General features: G+C 45.6%; 2 protein-coding genes across 6 annotated transcripts; both read right to left on the bottom strand.

Annotated features, from left to right (window-relative positions):
- Positions 1 to 816: 816 nt before the first annotated feature.
- Positions 817 to 12,490, bottom strand: DCAF10 (DDB1 and CUL4 associated factor 10). 5 transcript variants are annotated; one of them, XM_081845277.1, is made up of 8 exons: positions 11,992 to 12,490; positions 10,384 to 10,497; positions 8,834 to 9,031; positions 6,593 to 6,795; positions 4,806 to 4,915; positions 4,325 to 4,474; positions 2,911 to 3,483; positions 817 to 2,860 (listed from the first exon to the last, which is right to left on the bottom strand). In XM_081845277.1, exons 1-7 carry the CDS (start codon positions 12,360 to 12,362, stop codon positions 3,115 to 3,117), a joined length of 1,515 nt encoding a protein of 504 aa, XP_081701403.1. In that variant the 5' UTR covers positions 12,363 to 12,490; the 3' UTR covers positions 817 to 2,860; positions 2,911 to 3,114. The 5 variants fall into 5 exon arrangements, with proteins under 5 accessions (XP_081701403.1, XP_081701405.1, XP_081701404.1 ...); XM_081845279.1 differs by having other exon boundaries at positions 2,915 to 3,483; XM_081845278.1 differs by having other exon boundaries at positions 2,919 to 3,483.
- Positions 12,491 to 15,007: 2,517 nt separating this feature from the next.
- Positions 15,008 to 23,074, bottom strand: LOC309332421 (uncharacterized protein). The gene is made up of 5 exons (XM_081845620.1): positions 22,926 to 23,074; positions 19,651 to 19,827; positions 18,108 to 18,207; positions 17,058 to 17,188; positions 15,008 to 15,342 (listed from the first exon to the last, which is right to left on the bottom strand). Exons 1-5 carry the CDS (start codon positions 22,980 to 22,982, stop codon positions 15,070 to 15,072), a joined length of 738 nt encoding a protein of 245 aa, XP_081701746.1. The 5' UTR covers positions 22,983 to 23,074; the 3' UTR covers positions 15,008 to 15,069.
- Between the last annotated feature and the right edge of the window lie 1,241 nt (positions 23,075 to 24,315).

Here is a 24,315-nt window from a genome sequence, read left to right as displayed (position 1 = left end):
GAATGTGGGATATTATCTATCTATCTATCTATCTATCTATCTATCTATCTATCTATCTTGCAGTGGCCTCTGTGGAAGAGCCAACAGCTCAGAACTCAAGAGAGAAAAGAACAAGATGTGGAGCGTTTTGCAAAATATTTTCTCCCTCCACCCCTTTTCCTCCTCCTTTCACCTGGGAGCACATCAGGTCCAAAGGTTTTTTTGGGGGGGGGAGGGGGGGCAGAGAGCTGCTCCCTATCTCCATGCGCAGCAGCCTTTGATACTGTTAGCATAGCAGATAACCTCAAATATGGCAAATGGGTATTTTCTGGATTATGACCCCCCCCATTTTATTTTAAATGCCCTTGGTGCAAATGTATCCTCCTAGACCAGGCATGTCCAACTTCCAAGAGACTGCGATCTACTCCCACTATTAAAAAAAACTGGCAGTGATCTACCCATTGTTGAGCTTTTTTAAAGGGATGAGCCAATGTTGCTGAGCTTTTTTTGTGTGGAGTGTGGGTGTCTATTTTTATTCAAATCCCATCAATGCTCAGTCTTAGAAATCGAGTCTCACCATTCAAAATGATGTCTAAAACAAAGTTCGTAGACAACAGAATAACTAGCTTTTGCAACACGCATGTAGGTATATTGGATTCAAACGACATTTCAGGAAATAAGAAACCTGGGATTGCTGGTATTTAGGGCAGCTTCCCTGCAAGAGGAGTCAACCTCCACAATCTCATGAGAAAAAGATGCAGAGAAACCAGAAATTCCCCATGCTGGCAACACACTAGCCGCTGCTCTGAGGGTTCAGTCAAAAGGTTTGGTCAAAACTGTATTTGCAAACGTATTTTTATTAGCCAAATTTTATACAAGTTTAACACTTCAATATGGCCGCCTTACGAAGTTACATATCCCCCCCCCCCATGATTTATTTTATTTTACAAATTTATACCCTGCCATTCTTGTCACAACTGACAGTGACTTATCGCAGCCAAAACCATTGTCTCAATTTCAAAAACTCCTTTCTTCGTAGAAACTTCTTTTTGGTCTTCCAACCAGGGTATCACTTTTCAGGGTTTCATCATTAGATAAGAGCACATGCCACAGAGACTCTAATTTTACAAACAGATAGTAATCAGATTGTTTTAATGGTTGTGATGGTCGTTTGAGCTGCCAGAGCACTTCTGTGCACTAATGTGGAACATACCCGTTTCTTTATAATCTCATGTAATTTAAAATCTGTTGCAATGGTCTCATTGTAGCTCTCCTGCCAACCCCCAAATCGGTAAGAAATGCACCGTATCATCCCTCAAGATCAGCTTTTTAGCCGATTTCAGGATGCCAAACCACTTTTATGGGAGTGAGGCAACACACACACACCGCATGCCAGCTCTCTGTTGCTCACACCCTAGTGATGGACCTAGCATTCATTCGGAGCACTGATTTTGCTGACATTTCTCTAGATCTTTTTGCAATCTGCTCTAGCAGTTCAGGACAAATTACTTGAGACATTGCTGTATTCTCATGAATATTGCTGGTTGTGTATAACTGGAGTGGTCGAAACATTCAGTCTGTGCACAACATGTTCAATGGAGACTTGGGGATCCTTCACAATCACAGATTCTACTTTGGCCATCTCTTTGTTGTCATGGAGAGTTGCAAGCCTTCTGTTTCCTGGATCATCTTCAAAGCTTTTGCTGCCACGTTTAAATTCCACTGTCTGATCCTGTTGAGTGATGAGGCAGTCGCCGTAATCATTATGCAGCAGGTGCTATTGACTGCCTGCAGTATTTACCCTTCCTTTTGTCAAAATGAAACTACACAAATATGATGGTTCAATTTATTTCACACAAGCGTCTGTAACGGTGAAACAATTTAAAGCTATTTTAATGAAGATCTGCAGAATGCTTCTAAAGGATGTAACAATTATGTGCTAAGAATTGTGTGTTGTTACTGCCACGGGAGAGAAAGTATCATTCGGACAAATCCTTTTGACCATATACGGTGGGCCTTTTCTCAGACGGAGTAGCATCCTTTTGTGGCTCGCAAGGCACATATATAACAGGCCAGCAGGCCTTTATAATGTTGCAAAATGGAAACAGTACGGGGCAACATTTTAGTTTGATATTGGGGAAAAAAAAAAATGGTTTTATTAATTCCAAAAGCCTTCCACAGTGATGGAAGCCATCATAGGGTTCAGACACAGTTCAACAGAAAATTCTGCTGTTTAAGTCTCATCTCAATGAGATTTGTGCAGGACTTCCTGCTGGATTGTATATCTAAGTTTTTGGGCACATATTCAGGTGAACAACTAACACTCCTTCCCATGCCCATACATTATTATAGAAGGTGCTCCTGTACAAGACTTGTGAGGGCAAGATGTTAAGCTATCCAGTTCTCAATAAATTTTATATCTAGTTAAACAAGGAAGAATAACTGTGCGTCCAGTCATTTGTGGGGTGGGTTGGGGGGGGGGAGAACTGGCAATAAACAGCGTACAATTTTAGGAACTCCAGCCAACAGATTGAACTATAGCAGAACAATACCAAAATGTAGCAACGGCATTTCCCGTAGTTCACAAAAAAACAAACAAACAAAAAACAATGCATTTGCTCGCTGTATCTAACCTAGTGTGCGAGAAAACTGCTTCATTCCTAGAAGAAGAAAAATAGAGCGAACTCCAGGCAAAGGAAGCATGTGGGCTTTGTCTGGGTGTCCCCCCCCCCTTCTCATGCCCAGCTAGCCTCTTGCACTAAGAGTCACGTGGAAAGACAAGACTTAGAAGTGCTGCCATGCTACATCCAAACGACACAGGTGGAATCAGCAGGAGGAAAGAGGGAGAATGAGCAGGATGTCTGGTGTGTGAATTCAGAATCTCAGCACTCACACATACGCGCGCGCGCACGTATACATACACACACACACACACACACACACACACACACACACACACACACACACATATAAAGGGCTGGACTGAAGCTGTCTTTTTTTTTTCCCCCAGTCCAAGGGTCAGAGTAACTCTGTACTCGTCCAAATTTACAAGTTTTTCTTTTTTTAAAAAAAGAACACTCCAACTAAACTGAAGTAATTTAAAAAAAAAAAAGTTCTTTTCAAGGCAAGAGGTGCCTAGAACTTTGGCTGATATAAAGAAACACGACCGCTAAGGCACCCGGAGGCTATCTGACAGTGCGTCGGCGAGAACTTGGTGGTCAGGACCACGTCGTTGTGCGAGTAGAGCGAGCGGATCTCTTGCAAGGGGGCGGCTTCTTTGGGCAAACAGTCCACCAGTTCGCTGCACTGGGTGTCAAATCCCAACAGGCGAATCCCGTAGCCATGCGGGGAGGAGATCATCCGGCCGTCAGGGCTGAAACAGAGTTCTTTGATATAGCCCCGGCCGACATTGGCTTCCTCAATGCAATGAGTCAATCGGAGGGAACAGCGAGGAGAAACGGGCCGGATCGGAGTTCCTTCTTGGAATTCGTAGACACAAGTCCACTACAGCAAGGGGGAGAAAAGCACAATTAATCCACTTTGCTAACTGCCAGTTCATCCTACTCATGTGGGCCCAAGAACATAACTTAGCTCTACATGGGGCTACCTTTGAAGGTGATCCAGAAACTGCAACTAATCCAGAATGCGGCAGCTAGACTAATGACTGGGAGTGGCGGCCGAGACCATATTGGTTCCTGGTACATTTCTGAGCACAATTCAGAGTGTTGGTGCTGACCTTCAAAGCCCTAAACGGCCTGGGCGTATCCACCCCCATCGTTCAGCCCGGACACTGAGATCCAGCTCTGAGGGCCTTCTGGAGGTTCCCTCCCTGCAAGAAGTGAGGTTACAGGGAACCAGGCAGAGGGCCTTCTCAGTAGTGGTACCTGCCCTGTAGAACGCCCTCCCATCAGATGTCAAAGAAATAAACAACTATCTGACTTTTAGAAGACATCTGAAGGCATTTCTCTTCAAGAAAAGAAAATTATTTGCATATAAGGTAAAGTAAAAGGTAAAGGACCCCTGGACGGTTAAGTCCAGTCAAAGGTGATTATGGGGTTGTAGCGCTCATCTCGCTTTCAGGCCGAGGGAGCCGGCGTTTGCCCACAGACAGCTTTCTGGGTCATGTGGCCAGCATGACTAAACCGCTTCTGGCACAACGGAACACCATGACGGAAACCAGAGTGCACAGAAACGCCGTTTACCTTCCTGCCACAGCAGTACATATTTTATTTACTTGCACTGGCATGCTTTCGAACTGCTAGGTTGGCAGATGGGACAGAGCAACAGGATTAACAGGGATTCAAACCACCGACCTTATGCGATAACCCCCCCCCCCCCAGAATACCTCTTGGTCATCAGTGTTACTTGAGCATCGAAGAAGTGTAGCCCATCCTTTGGGATGGAGCTGCAGCGATGTGATGCAGTTCCCGCGATCTCTCTCTCCGGGAACTTCTGGGGTTAAAACCTCAAGACTATTGCGTGGAGATCCACCTGCAGGGAGAGAAAGCATCACTGTCGCTATCCCCCTTTCATTTCCCAAATGGCTTGTCAGCCAAAGGAAACAATGGACCATAAGAACTATGGTATGAATGGAAGTCTACTGTACTGCACTGAGCCCAGAGCTCAGCGACACATGCAAGTGTGTGGCCTGTAGTTATCAAAGGACAAGCATGAAGTTCTGAACCAGTCCTCAAGCAGCCTACATGGAGTTGCAAGGCTGCATTAACTTTATTGAACCTGAATGGAGGAGACCGTTTTTAGTTTCTGGGACACCCTTGTTGGTGGAATATCCCCCCCCCCCCGGTTTAACCCTGTTTTAACACACCTTCTCGCTGGGTAGCTCGTACCATATGCTTCTCAGACACTGGGTTTGTGTCACTCTGATGACACGGCGACCCAGCGCTCCGAGGAATGGACGATGTGGCAGATGTCAAATCTGAGAAGAAAGCAGTAACGTATAAAATGAAATGTACAGAAGGGATCCTGTTCAACCATTAAATCTCATGTGTTCCATCACTTTAAACCAGTGGTTCCCAACCATTCTTTGGCCATGCCCCACCTAAGAATCTCCAAAATCCTGACCCCCCCCCCGACATATCTTCTTATTCAAAAAGTGAACTCCTATTCACATGGAAGAAGCCTAAAAGGCCATTCACTGTTAATAACTCATTCTCGAATTGCCTCCCTTAAAAATCAAATTGCCCCCCTGTGGGGCATGTGCCCCCTTTTGGGACCCACTGGTTTAAACTCTTCCCTGTGGATGTCTGCTAATGTCAGAGCCCATGGAACTTCTTGATAAGCTTCTAATTTGGGGAGGCATTATTTAGGTTTCTCTTATTTGCCTCCTAAGGTTGTGGACAACAGTTTGTATTAAATGGTTACCCGTCGTAGTCGCAGATAAGGAAAAAGGCAGCAGGGTTTTTTTATTAAAAAAAACACAACTCAAAACCACTACAAAGCAAAGATTTACAAACTGTCTGCTGTGAAACACTGGGTTTCTGGAAGCTGATCAGAGTTCTTCAGTGAGTAGATCAGTACAGTGGTAACTCGGGTTAAGTACTTAATTTGTTCCAGAGGTCCGTTCTTAACCTGAAGCACCACTTTAGATAATGGGGCCTCCTGCTGTTGCCGCGCCGCCGGAGCACGATTTCTGTTCTCATCCTGAAGCAAAGTTCTTAGCCCGAGGTACTATTTCTGGGTTGGCAGAGTCTGTAACCTGAAGTGTATGTAACCTGAAGCACATGCACCGTATTTTTCGCCCCATAGGACGCACTGGCCCATAGGACGCACCAAGTTTTTTGAGGGGAAAATAAAGAAAAATTCCCCCCCCCCAGGTGCTTGTGGGGCCGGCAGCGGGGAGAAGCGCTCTTCTCCCCACCGCCCGCCTGCAGACCAGGTCCGGGGACAGCGAGAAGACGTGCTGCGCCTCCCCGCTGTCCCCGGAGCTTCTTGCGGGGCAGGCAGCGGGGAGAAGCACGCGTCTCCCCGCCGCCCGCCTGCAGACCACATCGGGAGACAGCGGGATGGCGGCGTTCCGCCTCCCCACTGTCCCCCGACCTTGTGGGGCTGGCGCTGTGGCTCTCCTGAAGCCTGCATTCGCCCCATAGGACGCACACACATTTCCCCTTCATTTTTGGAGGGGAAAAAGTGCGTCCTATAGGGCGAAAAATACGGTAACCCGAGGTACCACTGTAATGGTGAATCTGAAAGGCATCTTGCACACACCATTACCAATGTTCCTTCCACAGATGCTGCAGACACAGGGCAGACTTGGGGTGGGGGAAGTGTAACACATTCAGTTCACATGAGCTGATGGTGGAATCACAGCAGGGACTATATATGAACTTTGAGCTCACGTCCTAAAAACTACCCAGAAACCAATGCATCATGCAAAAACTTTTCAGTGGACAAGTCAATCTCCTTTTGTAAACCGCTTTGAGGTTTTTTTAAAGCAATGAAACGGTGCATAAACTTGATGAAATGCAATAAACAACGGAGGGGTTGGCTAATTCACTGCTCACAGCACAGCTCCCCCAGCGCTAGCTATCTCTTGTTAGGCAAATGAATAGCAGACATGACACGGGTATATACTAATCAAAACATAAGGACTGACCCGAATTGGATGTCGTTCTCCTAGCTCTTAAAATCGGATAGCTGACAACCTCTAAGGATTTGGTTAAGTCAAGATCGTGTAAGATCAGGAGATACCCAGATGAGGTTGAGATCAACATTTTGGAACAGTCTGGTGTTAACCTCATGCGCATGAGAAAGCGGGTGTGAAAGAACTTCTTGTGAGGGCAACCATCTTCTGTACACCTGGGGAAAGAGAAGCGTCAAACCACATCCACTGTTGGCTTCTAGTTTCAAGAATTCCATTTATTTATTATTATTTATTAAATTTCTATTATCACCCTTCATCCGAAGATCACAGGGAGGTTTACAATATAAAAGCACAAAAATACGTACAGCGGTACCTCGGGTTAAGTACTTAATTCGTTATGGAGGTCCGTTCTTAACCTGAAACTGTTCTTAACCTGAAGCACCACTTTAGCTAATGGGGCCTCCTGCTGCTGCTGCGCCGCCGGAGCACGATTTCTGTGCTCATCCTGAAGCAAAGTTCTTAACCTGAAGCACTATTTCTGGGTTAGCGGAGTCTGTAACCTGAAGCGTATGTAACCCGAGATACCACTGTAACATAGTAACAAACATACACAATGCTCCCTCAGTTTAAAAGGTCATAGATTATTTAATTACCCAAAGGCCTGGGAGGAGAGGAATGCTTTTGCCTGGTGCCTAAAGATATGTAACAAAGGCGCCAGGCGAGTCTCCCTGGGGAGAGCATTCCACAAGCGAGGAGTCACCACAGAAAAGGCCCATTCTGTTGCTTTTCATGGAGTAGGCACATGTGGAAGAACCTCAGCCTTATATTTAAGATGGTATGTATCTTAACAGTAATATAGTACTCATTGTAACTCCTCGCTTTCTACTTCATACAGTCATACCTCATGTTACGTTTGCTTCAGGTTATGTGTTTTTGAGTTGCGGACTGTGGGAAACCCGGAAGTACTGGAACAGGTTACTTCCGGGTTTTGCTGCTTGTGTATAAGCGCCAAATCGCGCCGGCACCTGTGTAAAGTGGTGCTTCAGCTTGTGAACACTGTGGGTTGCAGATGTGCCTCCATCACGGATTATGTCCACAACCTGAGGTTCCACTGTACAATGAAAGAAGGAGATAAGGCTGGTCTCACTGGGTTACTTTTCTGGTCTGGGGTTTGTCTATACGCAAGCTCTGCTTACAAGACAAGGCTACCTGAGCCAGATCTCATGGAGGAAATTTTGCATTAACATATCCGGCTACACTGGGTGTTTTGCTGTGAATACTGAAAGACTGTTGAGACCAAACCACACAAGTTCCAATGTTCTTTCATTCCTTCTCTCTTTCTCAACTGTTCCATGTTTTCAGGCTTAATACAATCACAATATTGTTTAGTAGTGACAAAAGATTACTACCTCAAGCCATAGGTTTGGTTAACTATAAAGCATTGTAATTGTAATTCAGCAATTAGTATTTAAACTCCCTCTCATGCTTTGGCTCCCAGTATGTTTCTGGGCACAAGTCAGTGCTGACCTTTAAAGCCCTAAAAAGCCTCGGCCCAGTATAACTGAAGGAGCGTCTCCACCCCCACTGTTCAGCCCAGACACTGAGGTCCAGCTCCAAGAGCCTTCTGGCGGTTCCCTCATTGCGAGAAGTGAGGTTACAGGGAACCAGGCAGAGGGCCTTCTTGGTAGTTGTGCCTGCCCTGTGGAACACCCTCCCATCAGATGTCAAGGAAATAAATGACTATCTGACTTTTGACTTTTAGAAGACATCTGAAGACAGCCCTGTTTAGGAAAGTTTTTAATGTTTGATGTTTTATCGTGCTTTTAATATTCTGTTGGGAGCTGCCCAGAGTAGCAGGGTATAAATAAACTATTATTATTATTGTTATTATTAGGAACTATCAAGGTTTGCTTCAAGTGAGCATGCCCAGAAGTTCATTCTTATCAACTGAAACCAGAGTTATATTCGTTATTTGAATTTTGAGAGGGATGCCTTGACTTACTGCAGATTGTGGGGGAATGGGGATGACAGCAGACAGACTTCTACCCAGCCCCTTTTTCTATACACATCTACTTGGCACTTGTTCGATTTAACCCACACACTGAGTCTATGCAACCCCAGCTGCCATAACACCATGTTTGCAACAGGCAAGTTTGCAAATGAGGTACAGAATAAAGGCATTTCAGAGCAACAGACATCTATCTACCTCAATATTTCCATATCAAGAGGGATGCCAGTTTAAAATCTGCTTACCTGTTGGTATCCCAAATGATAACATTTCCATCAAATCCCGATGTTACCAACAGTCTTGTGTTAGTGTCATATTCAATGTTCTTTACCCAGCTAGTGTGACCATGCAGAGTACACACTTTCGTGTCCAGCTTCCTCAGATCCCAAAGTGCTATGGTAGTGTCATCAGAGCAAGTTGCAAACAGTCTGTTATCAAGAAACCTACAAATAAAATGGACAAGGAGGGAGGCCATTTCGTATCTTGAAATTCATGCAAAACCCCTCTAAATCGCCCCGCCTCAAATAAACTTTGAGATGACAGCCACATGAAGAGAAATGCCAGGATATTGATTTTCATAACATCTTGATGTGAAAACAAAGACAGACATTGTCAGATTGGAGGTGTACATGCGGGCGCTAGCTAGAGTTTCAGAAACAGATTTAGCAAGCTGCCAAAACGCATTCCCAGGTTTGGATTGGTTTCATCATCCTTTCAATGCACATTTGTTCCCGAGATTTCAATAACATTGAAACATGCAAAATTTCAATAGAGCATTACACTGTTATCTGATGCAATGAGCTGTCCAAGATGTGCACACACCTGTGCTTCTTTAGAGAAGGCACCAGCCGAAAAACAAAAACACTTAGCAATTTTTTTAATTTTTTTTTGGGGGGGGTGGAGGGAGGGAATGGCAAGTGACAATTACAACTATGGAACTGGCAGAAATGACTGGTAGAATCCGAGACCAAGGTGAAGAGTTGGTGGAAGAAGATTGGAAAAAATTTAAAGTTTATCTACAGAAACATTGTAAAATTCAGGAATGTTAGAAGGATGTTGGAAGGAAGTAATGTGGTTTTAGCAGAAATGATATAAAGGATTAGGTAAAAATTGATTTTTTAATTGGTGAAAGATGAGAATGTAAAATTACAGTATATTAAGATAAATTATTAGGATAAAAACAAAGCTGGAAAGGATTTGCTGAAATATCTAATTAAACTAGAATACAAAAAAGGGAGGTGTGAGGAGGTCAAGGAAATAAGCAAAGGAAAGAAAGCTATGTAAAGGTTTGAGCTGGTTTTTTTTTAACTGTATTTTTTCTGTATTTTTTATTTTTATTTTTTATGTTTTTTTTATATACTCTTTGTAATCTTTAAAATTTGAATAATTTTTTTTTTTTTAAAAAAGACAATTACAACTATTTGGGGATGGGCGGTGAAGCAGTGTACAGAGGGAAAGGTCCAACTTGTACATCAAGAAGGCAGTTTCCTTGGTTCCATTGCAAACTAGCTTCAAACCAAGAAACAGATTCAGGGATGGGCAAGGCAGACAGGGCCTGCCTCAGTTTTCTGTGGCTGTTTATGGGCAACAGCATTCAAGTTCTGGCTTGGGTTGCAGCAAAAAGTAAAAAATTAGTACCATGACTCTCATTACTAATTGATGGGAGGGAAAAAACATAAAAGAGAAAATAGAAGATATGTTTGTCACTACAGCATCAATGCTTCCAGAGCTTAAATAAAACAAGTACTGGAATTTTAGATATCTGTAACTGGTTTTCATTTCCCAGCCAACCAACCTGATATTATTTACACAGTCCTCGTGAGCTTCAGAGAGAGTTTTGATGTGCTTTGAAGATATGGGATCAAAAAGAAGGACTTCTGTCTGTTCACAAGCAACAGTTAGTACTGACCTGGATAGGAAAGAAACAAGAAACAGGCTATTATGCCCAAAGAAACTCAACACCCTCTCAATGACATCTGGTAAAGAACAAAAAGGTTTCCTTATTTAAAGGGCACACAAACACAGAGCTGAAATGTGAATAATAGTTCCAAAGGGAGAGGCGTTCCATGGAGTAACTTGCAGAATTTCTACACACTGGATTTTTTAATTAGAACCACATTTATTTTCTCTCATTTGCTGCAATGTAGTGGATCGTGAATCAATTAATTAAATGCCACCAATTGATCACATGTTATATGACCACAATCAAATGATCCCTGAAACCAGAAGGCAAAGGGACATGCTCCCCTCACCACCTATCCCAACCCAACCATATGTTTAATCAGAGTGTATTATACCACTTTAACTGTCACAGCAGGAATTCTGGGAACTTTGGCTTGTTAAGGGTCCTGGGAATTGTAGCCCTGTGACCAACTACAGTTCCCAGGATTCTCTGGGGAAAGCATGACCGTTAAAGTCGTATAACAGTATGGCGTGCATGTTACTTTGCTCTTAGAATCATAGAATCCTAGAGTTGGAAGAGACCACAAGGGCCATCGAGTCCAACCCCCTGCCAAGCAGGAAACGCCATCAGAGCACTCCTGACATATGGTTGTCAAGCCTCTGCTTAAAGACCTCCAAAGAAGGAGACTCCACCACACTCCTTGGCAGCAAATTCCACTGTCGAACAGCTCTCACTGTCAGGAAGTTCTTCCTAATGTTTAGGTGGAATCTTCTTTCTTGTAGTTTGGAGCCATTGCTCCGTGTCCGCTTCTCTGGAGCAGCAGAAAACAACCTTTCTCCCTCCTCTATGTGACATCCTTTTATATCTTTGAACATGGCTATCATATCACCCCTTAGCCTCCTCTTCTCCAGGCTAAACATGCCCAGCTCCCTTAGCCGTTCCTCATAAGGCATCGTTTCCAGGCCTTTGACCATTTTGGTTGCCCTCCTCTGGACACGTTCCAGTTTGTCAGTGTCTTTCTTGCCTACCCCAAAAAGCCACTCCTATGGGATCAAACCTCAGTGCCCAATTCTCCTCCCCCAATTAGGTATGTGCAACAAAACTCTTAGGCGTGATGTCAGCATGTTCGTTAAGTAAAACAAAGATGAATACCACTCAGTTGCTTCTTCCATAAAACTCAGAAAGCACACTTCCAATGCCAATTGACTCACCAGTTGCTATGTCAATGGACTAAGGATTAGGACCACCATTTACCAAGCATCACTGGGGGTGAGGGGGTGTGTTTCCCAACCTTGGGCCTCCAGCTGTTTTTGAACTCCAACTCCCATCATCCCTGACTAGCAAGACCAGTGGCAAGGGATGATGGGAATTGTAGTCCAAAAACAGCTGGAGGCACAAGGTTGGGAAACACTGGATGACCCTCGGGACCCCCTTCCCAAGATGTTACGAGTCTCGGGGGGAGGGGAATTTCCCCACCGAGGGCCCCTCGGCCTTCCTTACCCTCCGGGGGAGTACTCCAGGTTGAAGACGGCGCCGTGCGTGCGGGTGATGGGCGAAACCGAGTCGGCGGGCTGGATGGCGCCGTAGAGCCCCGTCATCGCGCGGAACGTGTCCCTGGCCGGCTCCACGCAGCGCCCGCCATGGCCCAGGCGCCGCCCGCGCACCCACGCGAACAGGCCCCCGCCCGGCACCGAAACGGCCCCCGCCGCCACGGCTGAGGAGGCTGCTGCCGCTGAGGCGGCGGCGGCGGCGTCCGGGGGCGGCGGTTCCCGGGGGGGCGACGGAGGCGGCGGCGGCGGCGGCGGCGTCTGGTCCCCCTCGCCGCGAGGCGGCCGCTCCGGCGTCGGCCCCCAGCGCGCCTTCCAGCTCATCCCGAGCCCGGCCCCGCCGCCACCGGCAGCGGCATTCCCCTCTCTTCCCCCCTCACACACACCCTTCGGCCTCCTCCGCCTCCTTCCCCCCGACTTCCGGTGCGGGGAGCACCCTTCGAAAAGGCGCCGGCCGGAAGCACGGACCCGGCTCTTAAGGGCCGCCGGGATTCCGTTCCCCCAGAGGGGAGGTGCCCTGGCGCCCTGCTTCTAAAGCCGCGCCCCTTCTCAAGGCCACGCCTCCTCCTTTGTGGATCGCCCCGCCCCCTATGATTTCTGCCCCCCAGAAACAAGCTGGGGGGGGGGCGGGGGGTGATAAAAAATAAATTGTTACGGAAATTACCCGGGGGTAATTGCCCACATCTTTAAAGTTGTTAAATGATACAAATATTATGCATGAATGTATCCTTTCAACTTGACAGCTCATGGAAGTCACCTAGTTTTAAAATAATATAAAATCAACTCCTTGCCAGTTTCCTCCATTCCAAAGCTATTTTCCCCTTGGAAAAGGACTCCAGGAAGTTGCCAGAGGTGACAATTGCTGGGCTCATTAGTAGCCAAAGGAAGCCAGATCTCATCACCTGACTCGGCTCAGGCTCCAGACATGCAAAGGAACTTCTATTGTACTTTTGGGTGGTGGGCACTTAAGACATATTTGCTAACCTTATACCTGAGTCTTGCCCTGCCATGTCTGCCTATGCTAATCTTGTACCAAGGACTTGTCTGAACATGTTCGCCAAAGTTAACCCCTCCCCTTTTGTGACATGTCAGTGATGTAGCAATGATGCTGTACGAACTGTATTCTGGGATATGGTGGGCAAGTTTTAAAAGTCTTTGTCACCCCATCCTTGGGGTTCAAATTTGCTCTTTGAACCTACTGCGCAATAAACTTTGGTCTACAGCTATTTGCTCCGGTTGGCTGGAATCCTTCCTTTATTCCGCAGGGACCCGTGGGCACTGCCCAACGAGCCTCACACGTACTTTTTTCCGTAACAAAATGTTTGTGGGGGAACATTTGTAATTTACCTAGGAGACCCCTGTAAGCAGGTGGAAACATTAGCAAGATGGCAATACCACTTGTAATGTAGTACCGTATTTTTCGCCCTATAGGACACACTTTTTCCCCTCCAAAAATGAAGGGGAAATGTGTGCGTCCTATGGGGCGAATGCAGGCTTTCGCTGAAGCTTGGAGAGCGAGAGGGGTCGGTGCGCACCGACCCCTCTCGCTCTCCAGGCTTCAGGAAGCTATCAGCAAGCCTGGGGTGCCCGCGAGAGTTCCCCAGGGCTCCCTAGGCTGCGGATAGCAGCCTGCTGCCCGGAGCGCGGGGCGCCCTGAAGCAGAGTGCCCTGCGCTTCGGGCAGACACCCGCAGCCTAGGGACACTAGCCTAGGGATCCGCAGCCTAGACACTCCCTAGGCTGCGGATAGCAGTCTGCTGTACAGAGCGCAGGATGCGCTGAAGCCGCGGCTGGGGGGGGGGGAATAATATTTTTTCTTTATTCCCCCCCCCCCGAAAAACTAGGTGCGTCCTATGGGCCGGTGCATCCTATAGGACGAAAAATACGGTAATTATTATTCTGGACAAAATGGAGAGGCATAAAATATGGATTACTAAATAATACGGATATGCAGTTGAAAAGGTTGACAATAGGTCCCATGGAGGGGAAGGTGGGAATCCAGGGATTCAGAGAAATCTCTAAATATGGGTATGTATTTTGCATTGTTAGAATTGTAAAATCAAATAAAAATTATTTCAAAAAAAATATGTTGGTAACTTGAGGAGGAGTGATCTTGAACTGTTGAGATTGCCGTGTTCCTTCATGCCATCAGATTTATCTGAATTTTTAAAAATAAACCATGTGTTTTTGTGTGTATTCTTACTGCGTAGCAGATCCATCTGAGGTGTAATTTCAGCACTTATTAGAATGATTTCAAATTGCCAGCTGGCTGCTAAGATAGTACACACAGCCATTGCTGCCAGAGTAAATAAAGGAGTAAACTGTTTTCAGGGATTTAGAAAGCACACTAGTACCATTATACTTGACCATTTTTATCTTGTTTATTTACCAGTCTGAAATGGAATGCAATGACCAAAGTACATCATTAAACCTGCAAAGATTTACTTTCTTGCACAATGGGGTTGGTTATTTATTTAGCTGTATATTTTCACTGGCTTCCTTGCATACCAGGGTTAAATACTGACTTCCTGGAAGACACAGGATGATGAAATGAGAGGCTCCGTAATTACTCTTCGTAGGCTCGCCCTCTTAATTTTAACAGATAACTTGGGAAACCTTTCACATCTTTATGATTTGAGTTTGAGATGGTGCAGATGGAAATGTTCCTAAGAAGATATATAGGGATATAGTTTATATATAGTACTTGTAAAGGGCTATCCTCTTCAGCAGGGGTTTTTTTCAGGGGGGACTCACCTGAACTCAGTTCCGGCCCCTCTCAAGTGGGTGCCATTATAAGAAAACAAGAGAGGCACTCATGGTGAGTTCCAGCTCCTCTTTTTCTATAAAAATAGCACTGCTCTTCAGGACTATTGTGCAATAGAAAGTACATTTCCCTTCTCACTGGATTCTTTGCCTGCCATTTTTAACTTGTACCCACTTGTACAAGTTATTGTACAACTTGTAGCCACTTACTAATTAGTGAACTTTGGCCCAAGCATCTGGAGTCCAATTTCCTCCCAAAGATTTGGGTGCTATTTGGTCTTCTCTTTCTCTCTCAGTGTCCTTCCCATGGAATAGTATTCTGGGTTTGGCTGCATATCTGTGAGCTGAGCTATGCGATTTGCCATGGCAAAAAAGGCTGAAATGGCGCCTATGTCCCAGGCATCTTCTTGGTCAAACCCGTGTGCCTCCAGCTTCTGAAAGTGTTCTTTCGTGATGGTATCTGCTCGACAGACAGCGAGTGCAAACTCGAGCATGGCTACCTCGCGATCACTTAGGTCAGCCATTTTCCAGTTCACCATGATCTGCACAGAAACAAAGCAGCAGGAAATCATAAACACAGCTGCTGGGGTACATAATGGCCAAGTGTGGGACATAAAGGACCATATATACAGGGCAGTATCAGACCAGTGACAAACAGACTGGGGGCTGAAAAGAAGGATTAGGGAGTGACCTTGAATATGAACTGCAATGCATCGCTGCAAAGAAGTAAAGTGCTTCCCCAATCTTTGCTCTTGTTTTGGGTTGTTGGCATTCGGCTGTCTCAATAAACAATAGAGTGCGCCTCTGGGGGTGAAGTCAAACCACTAAGTTAGCAGCAGTGATTTGACCTCCCTAAGACGCAAGCTTGGGCAGTGTGTATGGAGGTCCAGGGATGCCCAGACTACCAGACCCACCATCTCAGCCTCGCTGATATGGTCCAAAAGAAAGCAGAGCAACATGCTTGCAACCAGCTTGGCTGTACAGAACAGGGAATATTGCCAAGTGCAACCCCTCAGCTTTGTGGCATGAGAATAAGCACCTAGCAAACTGCCCTTTTCCATACAATTCTTAGCCTTGGGCAAGGGCCTTTTTAAACACTGCTGCATAAGGCTTTTAAATGCACTTATCTAGTTATAAAGTGCCCAGAATCTTGTAATGTTATAGTTTTCCCCAACCTGCAGCTTTTAAATAGACTCCAATTTCCATCCGCTGCAGCCAGCTCGGTCAATGATCAGGAATGATAGAAGTTTCACTACAAAACATTTGGAGGCCACCAGGTTAGAGAAAGCTGATATAAACTAATCATAAAGATAAAGGTAAAGGGACCCCTGACCATTAGGTCCAGGTGTGGCCGACTCTGGGGTTGCAGCATTCATCTCGCTTTATTGGCCGAGGGAGCCGGCGTACAGCTTCTGGGTCATGTGGCCAGCATGACTAAGCCGCTTCTGGCAAACCAGAGCAGTGCACGGAAACGCCGTTTACCTTCCCGCCGGAGCGGTACCTATTTATCTACTTGCACTTTGCCGTGCTTTCGAACTGCTAGGTTGGCAGGAGCAGGCACTGAGCAACGGGAGCTCACCCTGTTGCAGGGATTTGAACCGCCGGCCTTCTAATCGGCAAGTCCTAGGCTCTGTGGTTCAACCCACAGAGCCACCCGCATCCCAAAAAGGTTTGTATAAATATGAATATAATAAATTATAATCCCATAATTTTTGTTCAGTAATCTTTCAAAGTTTCTTTTAAATTGCTATACAGTGGTACCTTGGTTTACGAGCAGTCCTGTTTACGAACTATTCGGTTTACGAACTCCGCAAAATCGGAAGTAGTGTCCCGGTTTGTGAACTTTACCTTGGTCTATGAACGGAAGCCGAACAGTGGAAGGGCACCGGCCGCGGGAGGCCTCATTAGGGAAAGCGCACCTTGGTTTAAGAATGGACTAAGTTCGTAAACTGAGGTACCACTCTATATACTAATTTACAATCATATTTCCAGTGCACTGCACAAAAAGGAAAAAACCTACTATAAAGATTTCACCAGAATAATTTGCATAAACTAGCATTCAAATTCAGACTCAAGTCCCCTTCATACAATTCATTCATCTCTCTCTCTTTTTTGCAAGCTGTAGGTAGATCCCAGATTTTTGCCTGAACCTGGAACAAGCGCAGAAGCAAGGTCGCAAGTGGAAGCTTGTTAGTTAAGACAGCACAGAAGTGAAGCGTGCACATACACACTAAGACTAGCAAATATGGGTTCTCGCCTGATCTGCCAGCACTGGTTTCTTAGAGTACATCCGATGTAAGGCACCGTGTGCAATTACACAGTATGGAACCTTGTTTGCAACACTCGTAGCCACGATAATGAGCTCTTTGTCAGCCATGCTAAGGTTTCCTGTGGGAGGAAAGACATGCAAAGGGTGGATCATATATCTAGTCATGGGAATGAGTCACTTCATCCTGGGCTTATGCGCTTATATCCTGTATCTGAGTTTGAGGGTACTATGCATCTGTTCTATACAGTGCTGCCTCGCAAGACGAAATTAATCCATTCCGTGAGTCTCTTCGTCTAGCGGTTTTTTCGTCTTGCGAAGCAAGCCCATTGACAGCTTAGTGGATTAGCGCTATTAGCGGTTTAGCGGCTTATCAGCTTAGCGGATCAGCTGATAAGCGGCTTAGCTGCTTAGAAAAAAGGGGGGGAAGGGGAAAAAACCCTCAGGAACTCGCAAGACATTTTCATCTTGCGAAGCAAGCCCATAGGGAAATTCGTTTTGCAAAGCGCCTCCAAAACGGAAAACCCTTTCGTTTTCCGTCTTGCGAGGCGTTCGTCTTGCGGGGCACCACTGTAATTGCTTTAGTGCCGTAGCACCCTGGAGTGATTTGAATGATGCTTAGGGGTGCTGTGAACAGCACTGGCTCCATCCTGCCCTCATTCCTTCCCTCCTCTCAAGTTCTGGGTGTTGTCTAAGTCAGCTTGGTTTCATTTCTGATGAGGGGGTGGGAGAAAACTGAAGCCCCAGAGCGCCTTAAAAGCTTAGGGAGTCCCAGGTCCACCTTGAGGCATCTTCTTCATGGTACGATGCAACTCAGAAACCGGAGGACCTTTCCCAGATCGGCCCAATTTGCCCTATAATTTGGAGTGCACACAGAGCTGTTGCTCACCCCAGCATATTTTGGTGTGAACTACTCTGGGATTTCTCTTTTTTTATGAGAACTGGTATAAAAATAGAAGAGTAGATGATAATAAAATTGCCACTGGGGGTTTATGACTGTTGGAACAGGAAAGAAGACCATAGTCTGATCGCCATGCTTACCTGTCTCCTTGTTCACGACGGCACTGAAATAAGCAAGGAATGCTCTGAGTTCTGTTGGGCGGTGAGACATCACCTTGAGCACATTGGGCAAAAACCCACGCTGTTCGGGAATCGAGGGGGGGGGGAAGCTAGTCAAATTGCCATTAAGGGAAGAGTCTATACAATGCCATCCATTCTCAGATATAGCACAATTAGCTAAGGGCCATTCGCTAGAAAACTGCAGGCTGATGCCAAGTCTCCCGTTCCGAATCATCCAAGCAGTGGAGAAGAGCCACAGCTGACGTGCTTTGCAGAGAAGATCCTAATTTCTCAGCCTAATCTCTCCACTCAGAAGCATCAGGCAGTGGCAGAGATCCGCTGTCTGAGGCTCTGCAGAGCTGCTACCAGCCAGAATAGACCATACATGGGGAACATGCTTGATGCTTTACTGTGCTTAATGTGTTTAATTACCGTATTTTTCGCTCCATAAGACGCACATGACCATAAGAAACACCTAGTTTTTAGAGGAGGAAAACAAGAAAAAAAAAATTCTGAACGAAACGGTGGATGTATGATTTTTGTGGTTCATGCTGTGGCCACAGACATGTGATTTGATGGTGAGTTTGGGGTAGCCCAATGCAGAAATCCTGAGGATCCATGTGGATCTGTGCTTTGTAACCACGTTTTTGCGCCATTGTGGCCCCACAAAACAGTGGGTGCATGTGTTTTTTGGTGCAGGCTGTAGCCATGGACATGCTATGTGATCTGATGGTGAATTTGGGGTGACCCAACGCAAAAATCCTGAGGATCCATGGGCTTTTACCTCCCCACTCCCAGGCAGCCTCCTTTATCGCTAGCGTCCCTTATCTCCCTCCCAATCGCTTACTGATCGGCTGCTTCCTTTCAACACTCCTTTCCCTCTTGTTTGCCTTAGTGTCTTTTCCTTAGCTGGAGCAGTTTTTTGCTCCTCCTTTTCTTCTAATTTCTCTCCTCATTGCTTTAGTATTCCTGTCTCCACTCCTTGCAAGTTTGCTTTCTTTACCTCCCCGGTCCCAGGCAGCCTCCTTTATTGCTAGCGTCCCTTATCTCCCTCCCCGATCGCTTGCCGATTGGCGACTTTGTTTCAACACCCACTTTCCTCTCCCCTCCCCCCCAAAGCAATATCTGCTTTTTGCCCCTGGGCAATTCAGCTCCAGGGACCATGCATTTGCTCCATAAGACGCACAGACATTTCCCCTTACTTTTTAGGAAGAAAAAAGTGTGCCTTATGGAGTGAAAAATTAGGTTAACCTTTGTCCCCCAAGATGTTGCTGAACTACAACTTCCATAGCCCTAGGAAGCATGGCCAGGGATGCTGTGAGTTGTAGTTCAGTTCAGCAAACCATGCAGGGCAAAGCGAGTAAATTGGCTGACCTGGGATTAAGGCAGCTTTTTAATAAAGTCTAGCGCGTATTCTTTGCCGCAATTTTGCAAGCCTCTGACATGCTAAACCTAATGGAGTGAACCGGTTGGCCTGCTAGGTGCTCAGCTGTCTTATAAGGTGATTCCAGTATATCAGTCTTACCTTTGCTTCTTCTCTCTTCATAAGCTCTGCTATATCGTTTGGCAAATCCTCCTCCTTAGGTAGCGGAAAGCGCTCAGTGGACTTAGTGGCGTTCCTCTCGCCTGTGCTATATGCATGGTTCGAAGCTAAAGTTCTGGGTCTTACCCCAAAGCTCCCCATTGCACCAGGAGGCAGGAGCTAAAACACGGAAAGGAAGATATGACCCATTTGCCATAGTATCGTGCAAAGTTGGCTCCGTCAGCTTCAAGTGTTATTTGTAAAATGATTAACTGCATAGTTTAGGATCTGAAAAAAATGTTCGGCACAGGGATGGGGAACCTATAGCTGTGCAGATGTTGCTGGACTTCCACTCCCATGATCCCTGACCATTGGTCATGCTCACTGGGACTTATGGAAACTGGAGTTTGGCCATGTTTGCTGGGACTGATGGAAGCAACATCTGGAGGGCCACAGGTCAAAGGCCTGGAAACGATGCCTTATGAGGAACGGCTAAGGGAGCTGGGCATGTTTAGCCTGGAGAAGAGGAGGTTAAGGGGTGATATGATAGCCATGTTCAAATATATAAAAGGATGTCACATAGAGGAGGGAGAAAGGTTGTTTTCTGCTGCTCCAGAGAAGCGGACACGGAGCAATGGTTCCAAACTACAAGAAAGAAGATTCCACCTAAACATTAGGAAGAACTTCCTGACAGTAAGAGCTGTTCGACAGTGGAATTTGCTGCCAAGGAGTGTGGTGGAGTCTCCTTCTTTGGAGGTTTTTAAGCAGAGGCTTGACAACCATATGTCAGGAGTGCTCTGATGGTGTTTCCTGCTTGGCAGGGGGTTGGACTCGATGGCCCTTGTGGTCTCTTCCAACTCTATGATTCTATGATTCTAGGTTCCTCATCTCTGCAATAAAGCAATCTGATTAAAAGAGCTTGGAATCATAGAATTGTTGAGCTGGAAGGGACCCTGCAACCTTGGAGTTATCAGCACCATACCCTTATGGTGAGAACCAGTGTGGTGTAGTGATTAACAGCGTTGGACGTGTAATCTGGTGAACAGGGTTCGCTTCTCCGCTCCTCCACATGCAGCTGCTGGGTGACCTTGGGATAGCCACACTTCTCTGAAGTCTCTCAGCCTCACTCACCTCACAGAGTGTTTGATGTGGGGGAGGAAGGGAAAGGACATTGTTAGCCGCTTTGAGACTCCTTCGGGTAGTGATAAAGCAGGGTATCAAATCCAAACTCTTCTTATTTAGGTAGAAATATCCTCTATTCTTTTGCAATGAAAAAGATGTTTGTGCAAACAGAGATATGGGGAAATTGTGCTCTTAACGCTTACAGGAGTCAGGTATTTGTGTAATGGCTGGATAGCAACATAGGGAAACATTCTTTCTTCTGTTAAGATTAAAAGTTGATCCCATTGACATCTTGTTCCAAGGCATATTTATGGAGTAGTAAAGGCCCATTTAAATCAGCCTGACACTCTTTGGATAAACACAAGATTCTTCCGAATCCCAAGACTTCCCTCTTCCCCTCCATGGGTTCTTTAAGTAAGTTTTAAACTGCATATTATAAGTCCATCCAATTTACAGTCCTCCAAAAACTATGTATCATTGCAAGAGTTATTTAAAACCAGCCAAAGAGTTCAAGTGTTTACAGTGGTCTTTCAAATATAATACACATTTGTCCCATTCTATGTTGAAGTTTTGATCCTCCTGGTTTCTGATTTTCCCGGTTAATCTAGCCATCTTTGCATAGTCCAATAGTTTCATCCAGTGCTTTTTTCTGGGGGTACACATACCCCTAAACATTTTGTGAATCTTTGTACTTTTGTCCATTTACTGTATTTATCTTCCCCGATTTGAACTATAAAATGGTGATTTTCTAGAGTCAAAATGAGAGCACCCCTAAACATTTTTAAAGAAAAAAAGCACTGCTTTCATCTGCCAATCCACCCTGGTAGGTATCTTTTGTTTTCCAATGCATTTCTTATCAATAATTATAATAATAAACCAGTGTGGTGCAAGCAATTTTTTGTTCTGAAAGTGTGACCCAGAGAATTTTTTTTAGAACTACTAACCTAAAAAGACCAGTTGTGCTGAGGCAATAAATAATGAGAAGGGCACGTAGAGATGCTCGGCAGCACCCAAAAATAATGGAAAAGTATTTTTGTATGCCACAACTGCTGTACGGATTTTACTAGCCAAAAAATGGAAAACACAAGAACTACCAACGGTAGAAGAATGGCAGATGAAGATGATGGAGTTTATGGAGCTGGCTGACCTCACCGGGAGAATCCGTGACCAGAAAGAAGAGGAACACCAAGAAGACTGGAAGAAATTTAAAGACTATCTGAATAAATATTGTAATATTAAAGATATGTAATCACTTGAAAGAATCAATTAGGCCTAGGATTAAATTAGGATTAAATATATAAATAAGAAAATGTACGATAAGAAAAGTTAGGAAATATGATTATGACTGTGATATGGTTTTATGAAATAATGATATTGGAAACTGCTATATATAATTACTAAGAAATTCGGATGGAAGAGATTAGAGGAAGTCAAATAATATGTTTATGAAGATGGATCTTAACTAATTAATTAAGTGTTAGTGTAGTGATGATTTGTTGTATTTTATGTTCTATATTCTTTTTTCTGTTCCATTCTTTTTCCTTTAGTATTGTCAACTTTTTCTTTTGCTATGTCTATGTATGGAAAATAATAAATATTATTATGGGGGGGGGGAGACATGCTCGGCAGCATCGCTGGAAGGGCTCCCCATTTTCTCCCTCTTGGATTGACTTTAATGGTTGCGCATGGCTTATAGGTGACCAGAGAGAGGTGCGGGGGGGGGGGGGAAACACTGCAAGGCAAAACTGAAGAAGTCAAGTGCCTGCGCCAGCCGGAAGTCCCTCGGCTCTGGCATTTGGCACTCACTCTCCTTAAAAAGAAGTTTTGCACCTCTCGCCCTCGGAGGAGCGCACGACCTTTTCGGAACCAGCGCTGCAGCCATTTGATCTCCCAGCCCGGCAAGCCGCCAGTCAGCGCAGAGAAGAAAATATACTGTCCTAAACTAGGGCGATGAACGGTCTGACTCGATGTCACCTGTCTGGCCAGGGGCTGAACTAGATTCACCTGATCCAGGTGCCCTTGGTCGCGCAAAGACGCACGGAGCCTTTGGCACCGCTGCGCCAAGGAGACGCGCGCCCCTTTCTTGGACCACTGCCATCCTCCGCAGCGCGCATCGACAGCCAGGGTTGAACGCCTGTGGCGATGGAGATACTCACGGAGGGAGAGCCCCGACGGCCGAGCTGCAGGAGGCTGCTGCGGAGAAGCCGCCACATTGCCAAACCGCGGCTGTTTTCCTTGCGCTCCTGGGCGGCACCGACGGAGGCGCAGGCGAGGCGGAGAGCCGTTTTCTAGTAACGCAGCCAAGCGCGCTTGCAGGACGGCGTCTCCCCTAGCCCGCCCACATTTCGACACTTCCCCAGTGCAAGGGGGGGGGGGGACACACATCTATTTAGACCACAAGGAACAGCAGCCCGTGGAAGAGTAAAGAGTAGCAAGTCGCGCCTTGTTGAAATCCCTATTCAGTCAACAACAATTGCTCCACAGCAGAAGTGGGCATCCTGAGATTCCCCTAAACTGGGCCTGTTGCCAAATCCATGTACTTACTTCCTAACCATATCTATGTAGAGGGCAATTGAATTCAATGGAATTCATTCTCAGGTAATTGGTTAGGATTAGGATTGCAGCCCTAGAATTAAAGAATTCTGAATCCAGGAAGTTGAGTCGACAGAAGTGACAGGAGCTCACAGTCCTTCCACACACAAAAAGCAATTATTGGTTACCCAAGCTTTTTTTTTTTTAAAAAAAATTGATTTTAAAAATTTAAAAATTTGGGGTGGGAAAGCAGTTGCGCTGTTGCTGCTATTGTTTTTTTTTTAATATTTTTTATTAAGGATTTTCTTGTTTTACAGAAGTGTAGTGCCTCGTTTCTTCTTCTTCTTCTTCTTCTTCTTCTTCTTCTTCTTCTTCCATGTAACGTTTTTACAAATCCGTTTCATTTGTTGAGGCATTAGGGGGAGAAGAAAACAGAAAGAAAAAAGAAAGGGGGGGTGGGGAGAGGGAGGATGGATGGGGGTGGGGTCGGGTGGCGGTGTTTCTATTATGTTTAATGTATGTAGAGTTTGGTGTCAGCGTTGCTTGTGTTGTTCACTTGTGTTCCTTTGGTGGTGAGAGAGGTTGGGGTTGGCTTAGGGTGTGATTGTTTGCTTGTGATTGGCTGTGGTGATCTTTGTTTTCGTGTGTGAGTGAGGTGGGTGGGTGTTTTGGATCAGGTTAGCCATATTGATTTGTATGCTGTTGGTGGATTATTGTCGTTGTCCTGTTGGGCTGTGTATGTGATAAAGGGGAGCCATACCGGGGTGAAGGCGTCTTCTTCTGTTTGTCCCCGTGTCAGTTTCAGTTTATTAGTTAATTTTTCTAGTAGGGCTGTTTCCCATACTATTTGGTACCATTGGTCCATGCTTACTCCTGACAGGTCTCTCCAGTGTCTGGTTATGATGTTTCTGGTTGCTGAGGGTCATAAACGTTTTCCAATCTACTGCAAATCACCCAGAGATCAGGAGATCCAGAGATTTCCTGCTTTCCCCTAATCTAGTGATTAGCAGCTGT

The sequence above is a fragment of the Podarcis erhardii genome (genome assembly GCF_964252035.2).
Source record: "Podarcis erhardii genome assembly, chromosome: 17".
Classification (NCBI taxonomy): domain Eukaryota; kingdom Metazoa; phylum Chordata; class Lepidosauria; order Squamata; family Lacertidae; genus Podarcis; species Podarcis erhardii.
The sequence above is the reverse complement of the archived record's forward strand: the minus strand, read 5'-3'. Positions and strand labels throughout refer to the sequence as shown.

Coding starts and splice junctions, on each gene's coding strand:
- LOC309332421 (XM_081845620.1), bottom strand. CDS start 22,982: ATGTGGCGGCTTCTCCGCAGCAGCCTCCTGCAGCTCGGCCGTCGGGGC. Junction 18,208..19,650: donor TGAAGAGAGAAGAAGCAAAG/GTAAGACTGATA, acceptor ATTCCCGAACAG/CGTGGGTTTTTGCCCAATGT. Junction 15,343..17,057: donor AACCAGTGCTGGCAGATCAG/GCGAGAACCCAT, acceptor GTTTCTGTGCAG/ATCATGGTGAACTGGAAAAT.
- DCAF10 (XM_081845277.1), bottom strand. CDS start 12,362: ATGAGCTGGAAGGCGCGCTGGGGGCCGACGCCGGAGCGGCCGCCTCGC. Junction 10,498..11,991: donor CTGGAGTACTCCCCCGGAGG/GTAAGGAAGGCC, acceptor TTTCCTATCCAG/GTCAGTACTAACTGTTGCTT. Junction 3,484..4,324: donor GTAACACTGATGACCAAGAG/GTATTCTGGGGG, acceptor CCCTTGCTGTAG/TGGACTTGTGTCTACGAATT.